Here is an 18426-nt window from a genome sequence, read left to right as displayed (position 1 = left end):
GAAGGTGAAAGGTTTTTGTGAGTGGATGTCTGTGAATAATAGTGTTCCACAGCAACCAGTGCTGGGACTCTTGCTGTGCAATAGTTGCAAATGATTCAGGTCCAGATGTTAGAGGCACGATCAGTAAATTTGCAGATGCTGTAGAGATTGGTGGAGTTGTTGCTACGTGAAAGGTAGCCTTAGGCAACAAGTACAAGTTCAGTTTATTGTCACACATGGGGCTGCTTAACAAGATACTAGAATGGATCAGCCAGCCGGTGTTATAGTGGCACCCGCACTGGACTTTGAGGCAAGTGGTCCCAGGTTCAGATCTGGCTGGCTCTTTGCACACTTTCCATCCGTGCTGGATTGAGCTTTGAGCTAACAATTCAGCCATGTAAAAGACAAACAAACACTAAGATTGCTGCCCACAAGGCGCAGAGAGGAACAACAACTAGAATGGATAGAAGTTTGGCTGACTGACAGGAGGTTGGCTGCCAGTGACGAGCAGTGTTCTGCAGGGGGTCAGTGTTGAAACACCTTATTTTCACGTTGTATGTGAATGATTTGGGTGACGGAATTGATAGCTTTATGGCCAAGGTTGCGTATGATAGGTGGAGGGGCAGATAGTGGCCGAGGAAGCAGGGATTCTGCAGAAGGACTAGACTGATTGGGAGAATAGGTAAAGGGGTGGCAGATGGAATATAGTGCAAGAAGTGTATGGTTATGTACTTTGGTGGAATGAATTAAGGCATAGACTATTTTCTAAACAGGGCGAAAAAAAGTCAAAGATCAGAGGTGCAAAGGGACTTGAGAGTCCTTGTGCAGGATTCCAAAAGGTTAACTTGCAGTTTGAGTCAGAGGTAAGGAAGGCAAATCCGATGTTAGCAGTTATTTGAGGACTACAATATAAAAGCAAGGGTGTAATGCTGAGGCTTCATAAGGCACTGCTCAGATTGCACTTGGAAGATCATGAGCAGCTTGCCCCTATTTCAAAGATATGCTTGTATTGGAGAGGGTCCAGCAGAAGCTCACAAGAATGATTCCAGGAACAGAAGGGTTAATAAGGAGTTTTTGATGGCCTGTCCTCTGTAGAGTTTGGAAACACGAGGGGGCATCTCATTGAAACCTATTGAATATTGAAAGGCCTAGATAGAGTGGATTTGGACAGTATGTTTCCTGTAGAAAGGGTTCTTGAACCAGAGGGCACAACATAATAGAGTGACATCCATTTAAAAAAAGAGATGGGGAGGAATTTCTTTAACCAAAGGTTAGTGTATCTGTGTAACTCATGGCCACAGACAGCTGTAGAGGTGAAGTCACTGAGTATATTTAAAGCAGAGATTGAGAGGTTCCTGATCAGTCAGTGCATCAAAGGTTACAGGGAGAAGACAGGAGAATGGGGTTGGGGGGGATAGTAAATCAGCCATGATGGAAAGGCAGACCAGACTCGAAGGAGCAGAATTAGTCCAATGTCTGATGGTCTCTAGAGATTTGTGCACAACTTATGTCAACACTTAGATATTACCCAAGATGGATATGATTCCATACAAATTGATAGCCATTACTGAAGTTGTTCATCATCATATATGCACATTTATGCACAGGTGCAATGAGAAACCTACTGGCAGCATCACACAGGCACATCAAGAAGCGGTATTCAAAAAGAAAAACATTTTAAAACTATGCAATTTTTACAAACAAATTTTTAAAGTTCATTTTGGTGCAGTGTTGATAGTGTTGCTAAACTGTTGTGAGTAGGGTTTTCCCAGTTGGTTTAGAAATCAAATGATTGAAGGGAAGTAGCTGGTTCTCTACCTGGACTCTGCTGTCGCTTTAAAAATGCCATCCCCTCTCTCAATTCCTGTTTCCATCGCATCTGTTCTCAGGATGAGGCTTTTCATTCAGGAACTAATGAGATATCTTTTTTTTAAAGTGGTGGGGGGCTTTCCTTCCTCCACCATCAATGCTGCCCTCACCTGCATCTCTTCCATTTTCTGCAAGTACATCCTCACCCCATCCTCCCACTGTTATACCAAGGATAGGGTTCCTCTTGTCCTCACCTACCTAGCCTCCATGTTGAGCTCACAATTCTCCATAGCTTCCGCCATCTCCGACAGGATTCCACCCTCCTCCAATTTTTCTGCTTTGCACAGGAATTACTCCATACACAACTCCCTTATCCAATCATCCCTCCTGGCACTCCTCTTTGCAAGCCAAACAAGTGCCATACCTGTCCCTACACCACTTCCTTCACTACCATTCAGGGCCCCAAACACTTCATCAGCAGTCTGTTGGGGTCATCTACTGTATCCTGTGCTCCTAGTGTGGGCTCCTGTATATCAATGAGACCTGATGCAAAGCACCTATGCTCTGCCTGCCAGAAAAAGCAGGATCTCCCAATGGCCATCCATTTCAATTCTATTTCCCATTCTGAAGTGTCAGTCCACAGCCTCCTCTACTGTTGCAATGATGTCACTCTCAGATTGGAGGAGCAACCTTGTATTCCATCTGAATAGCCTCCACCTGATCACACGAACATCGATTTCTCAAAATTCCAGTAAATGTCTCCTTCACCATTCTCGTTTCCCTTTCTCACCTTTCCTTACCTGCTCATAATCCCCATCTGGTGCTCCTCCTCCTCCACTTTCTTCCATGCTCTTCTACCCTCTTCTATCAGATTCCCCCTCCTCCAGCCCTTTATCTTTCACCAATCAACTTCCCAGCTCTTTACCTCCCACTTCCCACCCTTTCCCAGTTTCTCCTATGACCTGTACTTCCTCTCATCCCCCCACCTTCTTGCACTGGCAGAAACATTGTTTATACATTTTCATAGATTCTGCCTGACTTGCTGAGGTACTCCCCCATTGTGCACATGTTGCCCTGGATTTCCAGCATCTACAGATTTTCTCATGTTTGATTGTTTCTGCCTCCATGGGCACTGCCTGAATTGCTCACTTTCTCCACCATGTTATGCTTTTATTTTAAGAAATCGTTGATGGTTAAGAGTCATTGTGACTCTTTACTATAATGGTATTTAATGATGGAAGGGTAGCAGTTAGCATAATACTTTACAAAGCTAACAACCCAGAATACAGCATCACTATGTAGAAGTTAAGGATTGCAACACAAAGATTCAGCTATCAGTTTTGGGGAAGGTAGGATTAAATTGTGTTACGTCTTGCCTGTCTTAATTTTGTAAGAAATGAAAAAAGTATAATTGTTTATTTAAAATTTGAGCTTAATTTATCATTCCTTTCACTCCAAATTAAAAGTTTATCAAAATTTAAAACCGTATTCAATTCAGTTGCTACCTTGTGGTAGCAGGATAATGATACAAATCACTAACGTGAGTCATCTTCATTAGAAGTTGTTTTCTTTACAGTATTGATGCAGTCAATGATACTATACTAATTTTCAAGTCTGAGAAACAAATGTGGTAAAGGAAGTAGTTAAATATAGTCAGGCTAGTTTAAAATTTTAATCAGCTGAGAAATTCTTCCACATACAAATGAAGTGCTATTGAACATCTAAGAATCAAGCTGAACACTGTCATGTTTTTAAATTGTACATTATACAGCAAATACTACTTAAAATGAGCCTTTTAAATCCGATAGCCAAATTGTTAGAGAAAACCAGATTTTTGCATCATGTAATTTCTAGGTGAGGCTGTCCCATGCACTGATAATTAGGGACTTTTGGTTTCTTGAAATTCTTTGTGATTTGACTGAAATCTGACTGAAACATCCAAGTGGTAGAAGTTTGAAATGAATCAGTTTGCAAAGAAAATACATCTTCATGGCAGATGTATCTTTATGCAGAGGTACTGGTAACCAGAAAACAACTGAAAAAGTATTAGTTTAAAAAAAAAGGGAGCCTTGAGTAATTGGCATTCTAGAACAGGTGCAAGATTTGTTGGAAGTTAGTTGCATGGTGCAACTTGACACTTAAATACTTAATTTTGAATTCAGTTCAAAACTTCAGTGGCAAGAGTTAGCCTGGGAATAGTGGCAGTGTTTAGTTCCAGACAAATAAAGGCTGGACAAAATTCAAATTTAAACCCCATGGTTTGAATTTAAAAAATTTGACTTTGCAATCTTGAGATAAAATGGTTAAGTCAAGTTATGTAAAGAAAAATGCAGTCACTTCCTGATGAGCTTTATGCAACTCTATATGGACAATTTTGAATCTTAAATGCTCTTCTACATGTCCTAGCACACTAGTTACATTAAACACTTGGAGTCTGCATCAAGCTACATAGGATTCAGACATGCAAAGTTGCTTACCTAGTCTTCACAACCCTCAAATAGCTGAGAACCAGTGTATTAGGAAGGCTGATATGACAATTCTTCGACAGTTTATGTTAATGAAATATGCCAAAAATTGCAATTCAGCTCCACAAAAATGATTGGGAATAAAAAAAAACAGTAAAACTGGTCATGCCCAATAACATATTACTGCCAGAATACTCCATAAACCCACCAGAATGGCCAATGTTGTAGACAGGGACGGTCGGCTTTGAAACCCTTGGCTCCAGACCCCATGTAATGTCAATCCCAAGTAAATAAACTGATTACTTATTTTGAACATTAAAATGTAACCATGGTTATGAAGTACACTCTACATGAAAAACAAGTTACCAAATTTTAGGCCCTCCATTTGGTCAGGATGAATCATGGACATTGCATCCTAGCTATCAATGATAGGCAAGCAGAACAGTACAATATAGACAGCAAGCTGTTGGCCATGAAGCAGACTCTCCCTCTCCATACAGAGGGTGAATCTAAAGGAACAAACAGCAGACTGATACAGTTTGGCACCAGCAGCATTGCAGGAGCTGCCAGAGTTGAACTCAATGAAAGATTGCCTTAGGGACTTTAGCTCCAGATTTTTCCCACTGGGGTTTACTCCTGAAGCCTTCATCATGAGTGGGTATAGCTGCAAGGCAGTAGAGGTTTGAGGTACACTTTGTGTCCAAGATGGCTGCTTACCACGGCTGATGAGCCCCTTTTGTCAGTAGAGATGATTTTGTTGGGCTTAGTAGCTAAGCCACACGTGAAAGCCAAGAGCTAGACTTGGCCAGAGTCTATGAGACACACACCATTGGGGGTACTTAATAGGTGGTGGGAGCTTATCCCCACTATGTCTACGACAAACTTACGGAACCAGCTAGTAAAGAGAACTTACAACTTATTCGTATGCTTAATTTTTTTTTATATATAAAAAAACAGGGGAAAAAAGCTGGAAGACAATTAAAGGCTTTCCATGCTAAACAAAGCATCTAATCTGAGGCTCCTGGTATCAAGGAATTATTTGAAGTACAATATTAAGACACCACACAAAACACAAATTATAACTTGGACCAGGGAAATACAAGGTAGAAGTTAGAGGCAAGTCATTCCAGTAACATTCCCATGGAATATTGTTCAGGGCAATATCCTAGGCCCTGCGATCTAGTTTCCTGCCATAGGTCAATGAGAACATAATTTGCAACTGGTATCTTAATGCAACAAAACCCAAATGTACAGCCTAAGTGTGACTTGTCATTTAAAATTAAAGCAACTCATTCTCCCTCAGTGCACAAGGACATTCAATCCATGGACTATGCCAGCTGTGCAATCCCATCAGTTTCCCTCTACTCCACTTGCCACCAACTTATTTCTGCTCAATTCCAGGTTCTTCTGTAACTCGCCTATAACAGACTATAATTTACCTCTAAAGTAGTCTTTGGGATGGAAGAAACCAGAGTACATCTCTGGTCAAGACCAAACACAAGTCATTCAAATTCTACAACAGTAATGTGTCCCTATGGCACTCACTTTCAGTTTAAACCATTCTTTAATAGTTTGCATCATTTTGCCAAACCCCCAAGAAATCATCGACCCAGACTTAGCCAGACCACCGTGTAAATAATGCTATTGGTTGTCATAACCTGGGAATCTGCAGAAAGTGACACCTTAGCACCACCTCCAACTCAAAGTGTGCTCTATTTAAGAACACTTAAAGACACCAAGCTTGACAACAGAAACCATTTAACCTAACCATTCACACCCATCACCAATGTACTGCAGCACTATAGATATTCATTTATACCCAAGCACAATCCTTCACACAAAATCAAGTCCAGAATTTAAAAGCTTTAAACTACCCCACTATTGTTAATGCTAAACTAAAAATCTACAGGATCATAGGTCATTCCTATGCCATTATTAAATAAGAACCATTCCAAATTGTGAATACTTTAACTACAGAATAAACTGAAGGCAAATTAATATGAGCATTTAATTTTGGCATCACCATTAAGATTACAGCATCACTTCCTCAAGACAGTCTTTCCCAATTACCATGAACATTAAAGCAGACCAACTTTTACAGAAAGCATGTGGTAACATCCAGAAAAACTTGTTGCATGGAAATTGATGTAAAGCACTGGCATCAGGCTTTTTCAGTTCCTTATGAGAACTTTTTTTTTTTTTAAAAATCATCCATCTTCCCCAAAGTAGACTTCAAATTGTTCAACATTGACAGTTAATTTCAACATACAAGACTAAAACAAGCATGCCTGTCTTTAACAGCGAGTAATTTACAGAAAGCCAACACTAATCAACGTAGCAAATTCCTATGTTTTCTGTACCACCAAGTTTTGGGGAATAAATGTCAATCACAAAAGTGGTATTTTGGGTAAATTGTAGTTTTATTGGAAAAAAATATACAACTTGGAATGGATTTCAGGCATGTATTGTGCCAAAGCAGATTTCAGAGAGAACTCAATGGCTAAACAAAATTATGAAAGCACAGTAAGAAAACATGAATGCTTCATCGTATGGAACAGCAAATACAAAAAAGGTTTTAGTGTACGAGTACCTGGATGATACACCCGTTTTGCTATAGTGCAATGCTGAGAAAATTTAAGCGTTGCCCTCATTCCATGCAGAGTGATAACTCTGCATATTAACAGCAATGCATTACATGTCAGCCACTTCCTCATAGCAACATATCCAGATGATCCCTCATTAAACCACAAGTCCTTATTGTAGCTCTTAATGTGTAGAAGAGCTTAGATGCACTTCAAGTTAAAGCCACATGCATCTTTTGTTACACCAATAGTCTTCTCAATTGCAAAGGAAAACAATGACAAGATAAAGGAAAGTAACAGACTAACTACCCACTATACATGCAAATGTTTTACAGTTAGGGCAGGGAAGAAACATTACAGAAATTACAAACAAAGGAAGGCAAATAAACAATGTTTTTTTTACAAGAAAATTAAAACAATTGTCTGTACAAGATCTTCACTTCGCAGTCATCATTTGTACGAACTCTGTAAAGAAAGGAGGAAATGTTTGAGTTTCTAAAACAGTAAATGTAACTGATTTAATTATCACCATACTCAACTTTCAACCTGCTTGCTGCCACCTCAAAGCCATCGGAAAAAGATTGGGCAGGACTTGTGATTCAAAAACACATACACACACCAAGTCAGCTGTTTTAGTACTGGTGCTTTCACAGCAGTTTGCAAGCTTTATTCTCTGAACTAAGATTAAATTGCTGGAAATTTAAACTCTGTTTGAAATAAAATTGCAAGACATTCAAACAGTGCCATCCTTAGTTTCCAACATAAAGCAATACAATTGTATTGGCTTGTAGGTGTTGAACGGTTCAACAAATCCAAAGAAAAACAGTTCAATAACTTACATAAAATAACAAACATCCAAGTTTTTCCATTAAAGCAACGTAGCTTCACCACATAATCAATTTTACTAGATAGTTATTTAATGATATATTACTGTTGAGCCCAAGTTAAAATATTCCAGTCAAAACCTCATCAGGATTATTAACTGATCCAACAATTAAATTTATTCATTTTATCATAGCTCACATGTTATGCAAGTGTCAAACACTCAATTGACCATTCTACAGCCCACATCATGGCATGGAAGGGTTTCCATCCTATTCTAAGACATTCTAAGCATTGAATTCCTATCTGGCTGCTGGAGACAAGTGATGTTCCACAGGAACTGGTATGGAACCACTTTTCACATTATATGTTATGATTTGGATGACAGAACTGGTGGCCTTCTGTTTGCAGGCAATGCAAAGATGGGGGTTATGGGGCAGGTTGATGAAGCAGAGTTTGCAGAAGGACTTAGAATAGGAGAAGTGGCATCTGGAACAGTGTAGAGAAGTACGTGATCATGCTCTCTGATAGAAGGAATAAAGGCATAAACTATTTTCTAAATGGGGAAAATTCAAAAATCAGGTACAAGGCACTTGTGCAGGATTCTCTACAGGTTAACTTACAAGTTGGGTCAGTGGTAAGGAAAGCAAATGCAATGTTAGCATACATTTCAAGACTAGAAAAAAGAACATGCGTTGCTGAGACTTTGTAAGGCATTGGTTAGACCGCAAAGATTATTGAGCGGTTTTAGGCCCTTTACCAAGAAAGTGTGTGTTGACATTAGAGGGCACAGAGGTTTGAGAGAATCATTCTTGAAATGAAAGAGTTAACATACAGTATGAAGTGCACTTGATAGCTCTGGGCCTATACTTGGAGTTTAGAAGAGGGGATCGTATTGAAACCCATCCAATATTGAAAAGCCTAGATAGAGTGGATATATCCAATAATACATGAGTCTAGGACCAGAGGGCACAGCCTCAGAATAGAGGGACGCCCATTTAGAACAGACAAGAAGAATTTTAAGCCAAAGGATGATGAATCTGAAAATCATTGCCACTGATGGCTATGGAGGCCAAGTCATTGAGTATATTTAAAGCAGAGGTTGATAGCTTCTTGGTTAGTTAGGGTGTCGAAGGTTACAGAGAAAGCATGAGAATGGGATTGAGAGGGATATTAAGTCAGCAATGATGGAATGGTAGAACAGACTCAGTGGGCTAAGTGGCCCATTTCTGCTCCCATGTCTTATGGTCATGGTAATAATACTTACATTAATTTCTAACTTAGTCAAATCAGAATTCAATAAATTGACACTAAAATTGTGTTCACTTAATAGCCTAGTGCATAAAATGATTATTTTTTAATTTTTAGTTAGAAACAAAATCCAAAACTCAATCTCTTAGACTACTTGCATATTTAAGTTGATGATCCAATGTTAGATGATGCACTGGTGGGAAACTACAATTATAAAGAACAATTTATGAACTATTTTCTGATTTAAGGGACTTCTGGGGGTTAATGCAGACAACCTCATACTAGCTCAACTAGGAATACTGCAACAACCATTTAGTGATGTAAATCTAATCTGTTTCAGAGATCAGAATCTTACTTTTCCTCACCATAAAAGGGTGAGCATGGGATTAGTATTAATGGGTAGTTGATAATCAGCACAAATTCTAAAGATTGGATTTGTCACATGTACAGAACAGTGAAATGTGCCAATGTACTGTACATCTGAGGCAAATAACCCAATTCTGTGCTGGACCCGAGTACATGTTTAGAACTATTAACCGGCATTCCACACCATTGCTAGAGAAACCCAAATGAATTGCCTACACTGATGAAAATATTTCATTTACACAAGGAGCAGACAAAAGTGGATTTGCATACATCTACAAAGATTTCCTGTGTCATAATGATTTGCTGGGACAATTAAGAACTGTCTCATATGCAAGTGCTTGAGGAACATGTCAGGTTGCAATTCTCATCACAAACAAGAGAAAATCTGCAGATGCTGGAAATCCAAGATGAAGGCTCTCAACCCAAAACATCAACCATACCCCCCCCCACCCCCAAATAGATGCTGCCTGGCCCGAGTTCCACCAGCATTTTGCACTGCTGGTAATTCTCATGATTGTTTCCTCCTACTTCAGGAAAACTGAATTTGGAAATGCATTCTGTCAGAGGCTGTAACACCTGAAACAAACTATTGCATACAATAAGCAGCTGAAAACCCACCTTCATAGTTCACTTGACCATCACCATCAATATCTGCTTCTCTGATCATTTCATCAACTTCTTCATCTGTTAATTTTTCTCCAAGGTTTGTCATTACATGACGAAGTTCTGCAGCACTGATATACCCATTACCATCCTGGATACAAAAGTTATAGATTACTCGCCAACCTTGTTTCAGGCAATAAGGTTTCTAATGAGCACAAGGTAGATATATGTTAAACACCCTACCGTTAACACCCAAGCAGTTGTATGCCAATAACCCCAAGGGCATTCTTGATTGTAAAATCATGGATGATTACTCCAAAATACTGAGTATTGATGGTAAAGTCGCAACATTCTTTAATTTAGTCAATTTAGGCTCCTCTTCAATCTAACTTGAATGTTAATTGAGCATTGCAGGAAACCCTACAATTGCTTTATACAAATTGCCCACTGCATTTAAAATTATGAGATCTTATCTGCTTGAAGATGCAGAATACCTCATTGTTTCAGAACAAGGTTGCTCAACCAGATGCCCAGCTCCTCAACCTGAATTTTTTTTTTTATTATTTTCTCATTATAGTGAACAATTACCACATTCCATTCCAACAGGAACCACAAATTAACTAGCTTACAAGTACTTCGGTAGTCAAGGCTGTGAGAGACTAAAAACTACCCAGAGGCCCAAATTAAAGCCTTGTCTATATTGAAAATCTCCTTTAAAAAAAACACATGCTCCAAGTCCAACTTGAATCCCAAGAACAGATGAACTAGGCTCAGTTTGACAGTATTAAATCAGACAAATTCAAATGTAGATTTAAGCATGCAATTTTAACATCTGATCAATACCTTATCAAACACTCTGAATGCTTCTCTGATTTCTTCCTCACTATCTGTATCTTTCATTTTTCTTGCCATCATTGTCAGAAATTCTGGAAAATCAATTGTTCCATTTCCTGCCCATCACAAAAAAGAAAATTAATAAAACCAAATATGCAATTCAAGATTAATTTCAATGCTCCCTCTTCTTGCTTACCATCAGCATCCACTTCATTTATCATATCCTGCAGTTCTGCTTCAGTTGGGTTCTGACCTAGTGATCGCATAACTGTTCCAAGCTCCTTTGTTGTTATGGTACCATCCCCATCTTTGTCAAAGAGTGAAAAGGCCTCTTTGAATTCTATAACAGAGCAGAAAAATAGTCTATGTACAGAAGTATAATGGTACAAAATGTATTTCAATAAGAGCTTTATCAATACTTCAAGATGCCTTTACTTTCATGAAAAAGTGCATTAACAGACATCATTGGCAAGCCAGCACCTGATCAATTGCAGAAGCCTTCCACAAGACTAGACCAGAGATACAGCCACAGAAATTCTCCATTATTTAGCTCAGCCAGTGATCAGGCACAAGGAAATTCAACTAATTTCAATGGAGCAGACTTGGTACATCCCTTTTAAGAATTTGAAGTTAGTAATGACAATAACAGTAAGCTCAACTTACATGTTATAAATTTCAAATAAAGTACTGAAGTTTAGATGCTTTGAGATAATCTACAGGGCCCATAAATCAGCAAGAGCATAAAACCACACCCTAGTTACTCAAGTACTGGGCCATTCAAGAGCAAATTTATTTCTTGCTCAAGCAGAGGCATTTATTTTTCCCCAGATAGGGAAATTTATGCACTTACCAGCAATCTGCTCTTCTGTTAGTTGATCAGCCTGAAAAGAAACATTTGCAAATTATGCACTTTTCTTACACAAGATTACAGCATTGGATGTGTAGAAATTCACAATTAGGGTGATTTAATCCCAAGATAAATGCACATCTCCAACCAGTACACGTGCCACATGATAACGAACCTTGGAGTCAAAGATTTTGCACTGCATTAAAGCCACTAAAATATCAAGATAAAACATGTTGTTTGTGAGAAAATGTCCATTTCAACATTTATACCTCCTAGCATTAGAGGAAATTGTGGTCATTTGGTATTAACTGATAACTGGAACACTGGCAAGATGCAGGTTTCCAGAAAACTTCAATATATTAACCCCCTATATTAAGTCCAGCTAAGAGCTATGCTGCTCTGTAGAAGTAATGACTACAAGATTGCATCCTAATTAAGCCTGTAACGAAAACATTCCTTAAAACCAATTGTTACATACATACCATCAACAGTAAAGGTTTAGAAAGTCAAACATTTAACCAAGTCAAAAACCCAGAGACGTGCAAATGATGCCAAGGGAGGCAAACAAAGCAAAATCTGATCAAATTTCACCAAACCATCACAGATTTCAATGCGATCTTAGTAACCAATGCACGCATCCTTCCCCGACCCTAAAACATGAAATATAGGGAAACGATGTGGGAGGGTAGTGACAGAACACCAGACCCCACGTGGTGGAAAGGGGTACAACCTATTGAGGATTTTTCGAAAAAAACGTCAAGATCTTTGTACGTTAAAAATAGTGCACAGACGTCAAGTTACTTTTCTCTTGTAAAAGCTAATTGGCCAAAATCGTGCAGTGGTGCTACAGACGATGGAGACACATGCTCTGCAGTTGTCTCTGCCGTCATTTCTGCATTGCGCGTCTGCAGCCGGAAGTGCTGATAATTTAAAATCACCCGTCATCGGAGACCGGCAACCCTACCCGCCTTCACCATCCAAAATGTGAAATAACTTCCAAACCCAAACCACGGCAGAAAATAACAGCACGCACCGTGGGCTGCGCTGGCTTTCAGGGCGGCAGCCGGGGGTGGCCAGGCTCGCCTGCGGCCGTTGAGCTTTGTCTCGCCCCCAGCTAACGGTCCGAACCGCTACCGCAGTTTGAACCGGCGAGGGCGGACGGGGGCAGCGCAGCGCAGCGCCGCACCGCGACCACTCCGCACGCCGCAGTCCGAGCCACCGCCGCCGCCCGCGGAGAACGCCGTGCAGATCCCGGTAAGGTCACAAAGAGGCGACCGAATGTGACACGCCCCAGGCAGCCACTGCTCTGTGGGATGTATAACTACCCCCCGCTCCCTCATCACCTGCCCTCAGGACGGCGGTGGGGACACGGGTCCACGCGAGTAAAAAAGCCGGAGCAAATGGGCCGCGGCAGGCTCTACGGTGGTCGCATCTTCCCTCCACACACCCAGCCCACGCTCCCGACGAGGAAAGCAGAAAACAAAAGTACACTCAAATTAACGTGCTTTTGGAACAGCCGGCTTTTCTGCCGCGCTGGAGTTGGGGGGAGGGCAGACTGTGAGGAGAACTAACTGTAAATTGGAACTCACCATTTTACTAGGTTAAGTCACCACCGGCTGCTCAGTAACGCCTTAACTCCTCAGACGTTCAACACCACTGACTATAAACACCCCGCTCACCGCGGCTGCTTAACTCCTCTCCGCTCCCGTATCCTTCCGCCTAGCCCCGCCCACCACGCACTCCGCGGATCACCTCCCGTCAACCCCCCCCCCTTTCCCTAACCGCCATCGACACTATCACAGAGGCAACTCAAAGGTCCGCCATTGCGGGACCGCGTATGAGACCTCCAGCCAAACTCCCATTCCCATTTCGCCGATTTCGAAGTTGGCCGTAGGACACCGCCGGGGATTATTTGATTCCCGCGGAAGGAGACGAAGCCCGCATGACGCTGGCGCGGTCGAAGCTTCGGTTCTTCTGCGGCCGCTGATTGGCTGGACCGTACCTGCAATGCGTCAGTGCAGGGCAGCGTCGGTGCCTGGCGTCCGCTGGTTTCGCTCCCTCCGTTATTCCGAGCCTTTCAGTTGGTGCTCGCACCGAGGGGGTGGCTGCCTTCCTGGCGCAGTACCGGGTGCTGTCTGTGCTCTGGTTCGGCGCAGTGCAGCGCTTGCTGTAGTAAACCGAAAAAAATAGGAGCACTACGGATGGGATAGATGCTGATTTAACATGCACATTACAGTTTTAACACATTAACTCAACTTGTTCCCTTGCATCTTCCTGGTACAAGCTTGCTGTTTCTCAAGGGTTTTTTTAAAAAAGCATTTGTTTAATTCCATAATGAATGAGATTTGTTTTTAATACACATCTAGTTATGGTGGATTTCATTTTATTCTTGTAACAAAGTTTTTGAATTGTTTCCTAGAGTTTGGGGATAATATGTTCGCGGTTCCTGTAATAGATAACACGTGTATATCTTTCTTGTTGCTATGGATATTCACCAGACGAAATTTTTATATTATGAATAGCTTTTGACAGCTACATTTTGTAAAAATCTTTCATATTTCTGTATTAGATTGTAGTTTCGGGCTGTTTTAATGTTTGTGTATTGACTAGTAGCTGAGTTATTCTACTCCTACGACATTCCAATATTGCACAGTTGCAATTACTTTTGTTATTTCCTTACAGATTTAAATCTTTTTTTTTAGGATCGAGTTGTTCTAAATTTTTGCTATTTGGCTTCAAGTAAAATCGTAGATGCAAGTTTCTGAATAGTTTTCAGTTTTTAATTTCTAAAACAATAGTTAAATGTGAAGTACTTATTAACCTCAACTTCCAAAATTAACATTAAAAAAATTAAGGTACCATTTAGTCTTGCAGTTCTGCACTGTACATTTCTCATCATCTTTTATGATAGACTTGCTGGTGTACTACAGGTTGTAGGCCTGTTTGTAAGAGTTGTTTGTCGCAGATAATAGTGCCTTTTTAATAATGTGTCAAAGCAAACCATTTCAATTTTGAGGCCCTAGTAAGTGATGTATAGAATTAATTTTGGGTGGTTGTTTAGTAATCAAATACATTTAGGTAGGTAACACACATCAAAGTTGCTGGTGAACGCAGCAGGCCAGGCAGCATCTGTAGGAAGAGGTGCAGTCAACGTTTCCTTCTCGGCCTGAAACGTCAACTGCACCTCTTCCTACAGATGCTGCCTGGCCTGCTGCATTCACCAGCAACTTTGATGTGTGTTGCTTGAATTTCCAGCATCTGCAGAATTCCTGTTGTTTACATTTAGGTAGGTAATCATTTGGACTACTACTTACAACATTATTTCCGAATGGCCTACTCCTGCACCTATTTTCTATTTTTCTATGTTTCGCCATCCACTATTTTTGTTTACTTTTCCAGTGTACAAAAATGCCAAATTATTTAAGAGGAAGGGATTAGATATCATCTTGCTTTCTATAACCAAATTGTTGCCTGATTAGCTGTTGATACTCGTAAATGCACAAAAAAGTACTTAATATAATGGTACTGATTGAAAGTCTGATTTTTTGTTAATCAGCTTCCTCCCATTAGTGCCAATAATGGTTTTGCAACCAACTGCTAGCCTTCTTGTGTATTTCAAAATAACTTCCATTCCTGACCATGAATTGGGTTGTACTTCCTCACAGACAATAGAATACTAGAATTACCTGAGACCTGAGTTTTTTTTTTAATGGAACACATATGCATTGTTGTGTGAAACTTTACATTCTTGATATTAAATGTTATTAAAGTATCGAATGTTAAGGTATGTCATGGTGTTAAAGTTCACAGAGGTTAAAGTGCAGTATTCACAACTGGTTATGAAGCCGGACAATACCAGAAATAGCCAGTTATTTAGCAATTGACAGATCCAAATTATACTGACAACAACTTATTATTCAGTAATAAAGGAGCTGTGCTCAGCCATTCCTGAACACGTGACTAAAGCTTTTTGTTTGGTAGACATTTCTTAGAAAGAAGGACTTATATTTACATAGAAACACTCATGATCTCTCAAAGAAGTATGAAGTTACTGTTGCAATGTAGGAAACATGGTAGCCACTTTTATACATACAAACAGTGCTGTGATAATGAATCAATATATTTTGAAATTAATTTGAGGTCAAAACTTGTTCTTTGAAGTAGTTATGTAATTTCTTTCATTTCCATGTGGAGGAGCAAATAAGATTGATAGTGATTCCCAGAACTAGAAAATTTGACAACAGAGAAAAGGGTTCATGAATTCCAATTTTTGTTAATTGCTCACAGATCTGTATTTTTTTTGCCATTTTGATAATTTATCCATTTTCCTTTTCGAGTACTAGTTTGGCATAACATTGTGGGCTGAAATGCTGCTGTTGTGCTGTTCTTAAAGATGCAATTTATTTGTCACATACTGTACATTGACGCATACAGTAAAATGTGTCGTTTTTGTCAATGACCAAAACAGTCCAGGTATGTGTCGGGTGCAACTGTTGCCATACTTCCAACGCTAATATAGCATGCCCACAATTTACCCTTAGTAGCCCTTACACCTTTGGAACATGGGAGGAAACCGAAACACCCAGAGGAAACCCACGTGGTCATGGAGAGAATGTACAAAATCTACAGACAGCAGTGGGAATTGAACCCAGATCGCTGCTGCTGCAATAGCATTCTGCTAACCACTAAGCTACTGAGCCTGCTGTACCATGTGACTTTTTGTTCTGAAGTTACAACTGAATCTGTTCCGACCACACTTTCAGGATTTTGAATCTATATCATAAATACCTTCTGCATAATAACATTGCACTCTGAACAGATTCAACAATCTACAGACTCACTTTCAAGGACTCTACAACTCATTCTCAGTATTTTTTTATTTGCACAATACACCTTCTGCACATTGGTTGTCAGTCTTTGTTTAATTGTAAATTCTTTTGTATTTCTTTTATTTTTCTGTAAATGCCTGCAAGAAAACAAATCTTAAGATAGAATATGGTAATACATACTTTGATCATAAATTTTACTTTGAGTTTAATTTTTCCTCATATCACCTGTGGATGTTTTAGAAGTCACTTGAAATATGTGACCTCTGGCTCTTGCAATTTTTCCTTATTTCACCTTCCCAAAACCTGTCATGATTTTTTGTCAGATCTCCAGGTCCTCTATGCTCAAAGGAGAACAAGCACAGAATTTACCATCATAACTGAAACCCCTCATCTTTAGGATTATTGCCACACACTACTTACTCATTTAATTTTACAAGTGTTGGCTTAGATTTTTGTGCTCAAGTCTCCAAAGTGGAATCCGCCACAGCGACTACCAGCAAAACCACGAGTGATGCTTGAATGTTCCAAGTGACAGAAAGGTCTAATAGATAGAATTCTTAATATGAACATTTCTATCAGGATGGAGCCATTGCACATCATCAACATAATATTGAAGATGCAAAACTGCAATTCATTTCTAAATATTTGGTTTAGTGTACTTGCAAGTCTGGTCACTAAGTTGAGTACGCTACTATTTATCGATCAGTTTTTAATGAAATCCAAAAGGTTAATTGTATGAAATGGCATTTTGAAGTGACTTCAATATCTCCAACTTCAAAACACGACATTTCACAAGTGGTCCTCACTGAAGGCAAACCTTTGTTTGAGATATCTATATCAATGACCTGGATGATAATATGGTTAACTAGATCAGCAAATTTGCGGAACACAAAAATTGGGGGTGCAGTGGACAGCAAGGAAGATTATCATGGCCTTCTGTCAGCAAGATCTGGACCAGGTGGCAAAACGGGCTGAAAAGTGGCAAATGGAATTTCAGTAAGACCAACCTGGGTAGATCTTATACAGTGAACATCAGGGAACTGAGGAGTGCTGTAGAACAAAGGAATCTGGGAATACAGGTCCATAATTCATTGAAAGTGTCGTCACGGGTTGATAGGGCTGTGTAGAAAGCTCTTGGCACACTGTCCAAGTATTGAATACAGGAGATGGGATGTTATGTTGAAGTTGTATAAAACATCGATGAGGCCTAATTTGGAGAATTGTGTGCAGTTTGTTCCTCTGCCTACTGGGAAGATGTAAATAAGGTTGAAAGAGTACAGAGAAAATTTACAAGGATGTTGCTGGGACTTGAGGACCTGAGTTACAAGGAAAGGTTGAATAGGTTCGGACTTTGTTCCTCGGAATGTAGAAGATTGAGAGGAGATTTGATGGGGTATACAAAATTATGAGGGGTAATTTCAAGCAGGCTTTTTCCATTGAGGTTGGGTGGGACTACAACTAGAGGACATAGTTTAAGGGTGAAAAGTGAAAAGTTTAAGGGGAACATGAGGGGAAACTCCTTCACTCGGAGAGTCATGAGTGTGGAAGTTTCTGCCGGCACAAGTGGTGAACGTCTCAGTTTCAATGTCTAAGAGAAGTTCGGATAGGTACATGGATGGTTGGGGTATGGAGGGCGATGGTCCTGGTGCAGGTCATTGGGAGTAGTCAGTTTAAATGGTTCAGCACTGACTAGCTGGGCCTGTTTCTGTCTATGACCTAGATAAAAGAACTCAGAATGAATTACTTGGAGAGTTGAATTTGGAAATTAGTTTCTGCTTTGATTAGTTTGTAAGCTGCATTACGTGGTGACAAACAGTTGCTGAAGTAGCTGTTTACAAAAAGCCCTTTTTCATTTGCTGCTGTTCGGATAACACAGGCAGTACACTTGCACATTTTGATTGAGCTGCTCTTGATCATTGTACTATTCGAAAGGTACTTTATTCTCACTGCTTCTTCGTAATGGACTAAGCTTATCAGTTGTCTAATAACCCACAAGGTCATATCCTCTTCTTGAGTAAGGAACAATTTTTTTCAAAATA

The 18426-nt window shown here is 39.9% G+C and overlaps 1 protein-coding gene across 1 annotated transcript; it reads right to left on the bottom strand.

Moving 5' to 3' along the window:
* Nucleotides 1-6654: 6654 nt before the first annotated feature.
* On the bottom strand, nt 6655-13254 carry calm2b (calmodulin 2b, (phosphorylase kinase, delta)). Its single transcript, XM_072264959.1, has 6 exons — nt 13148-13254; nt 11562-11592; nt 10908-11051; nt 10721-10827; nt 9893-10028; nt 6655-7300 (listed from the first exon to the last, which is right to left on the bottom strand). Exons 1-6 carry the CDS (start codon nt 13148-13150, stop codon nt 7272-7274), a joined length of 450 nt encoding a protein of 149 aa, XP_072121060.1. The 5' UTR covers nt 13151-13254; the 3' UTR covers nt 6655-7271.
* Between the last annotated feature and the right edge of the window lie 5172 nt (nt 13255-18426).

Source organism: Mobula birostris, chromosome 8 (genome assembly GCF_030028105.1).
Source record: "Mobula birostris isolate sMobBir1 chromosome 8, sMobBir1.hap1, whole genome shotgun sequence".
Classification (NCBI taxonomy): domain Eukaryota; kingdom Metazoa; phylum Chordata; class Chondrichthyes; order Myliobatiformes; family Myliobatidae; genus Mobula; species Mobula birostris.
The sequence above is the reverse complement of the archived record's forward strand: the minus strand, read 5'-3'. Positions and strand labels throughout refer to the sequence as shown.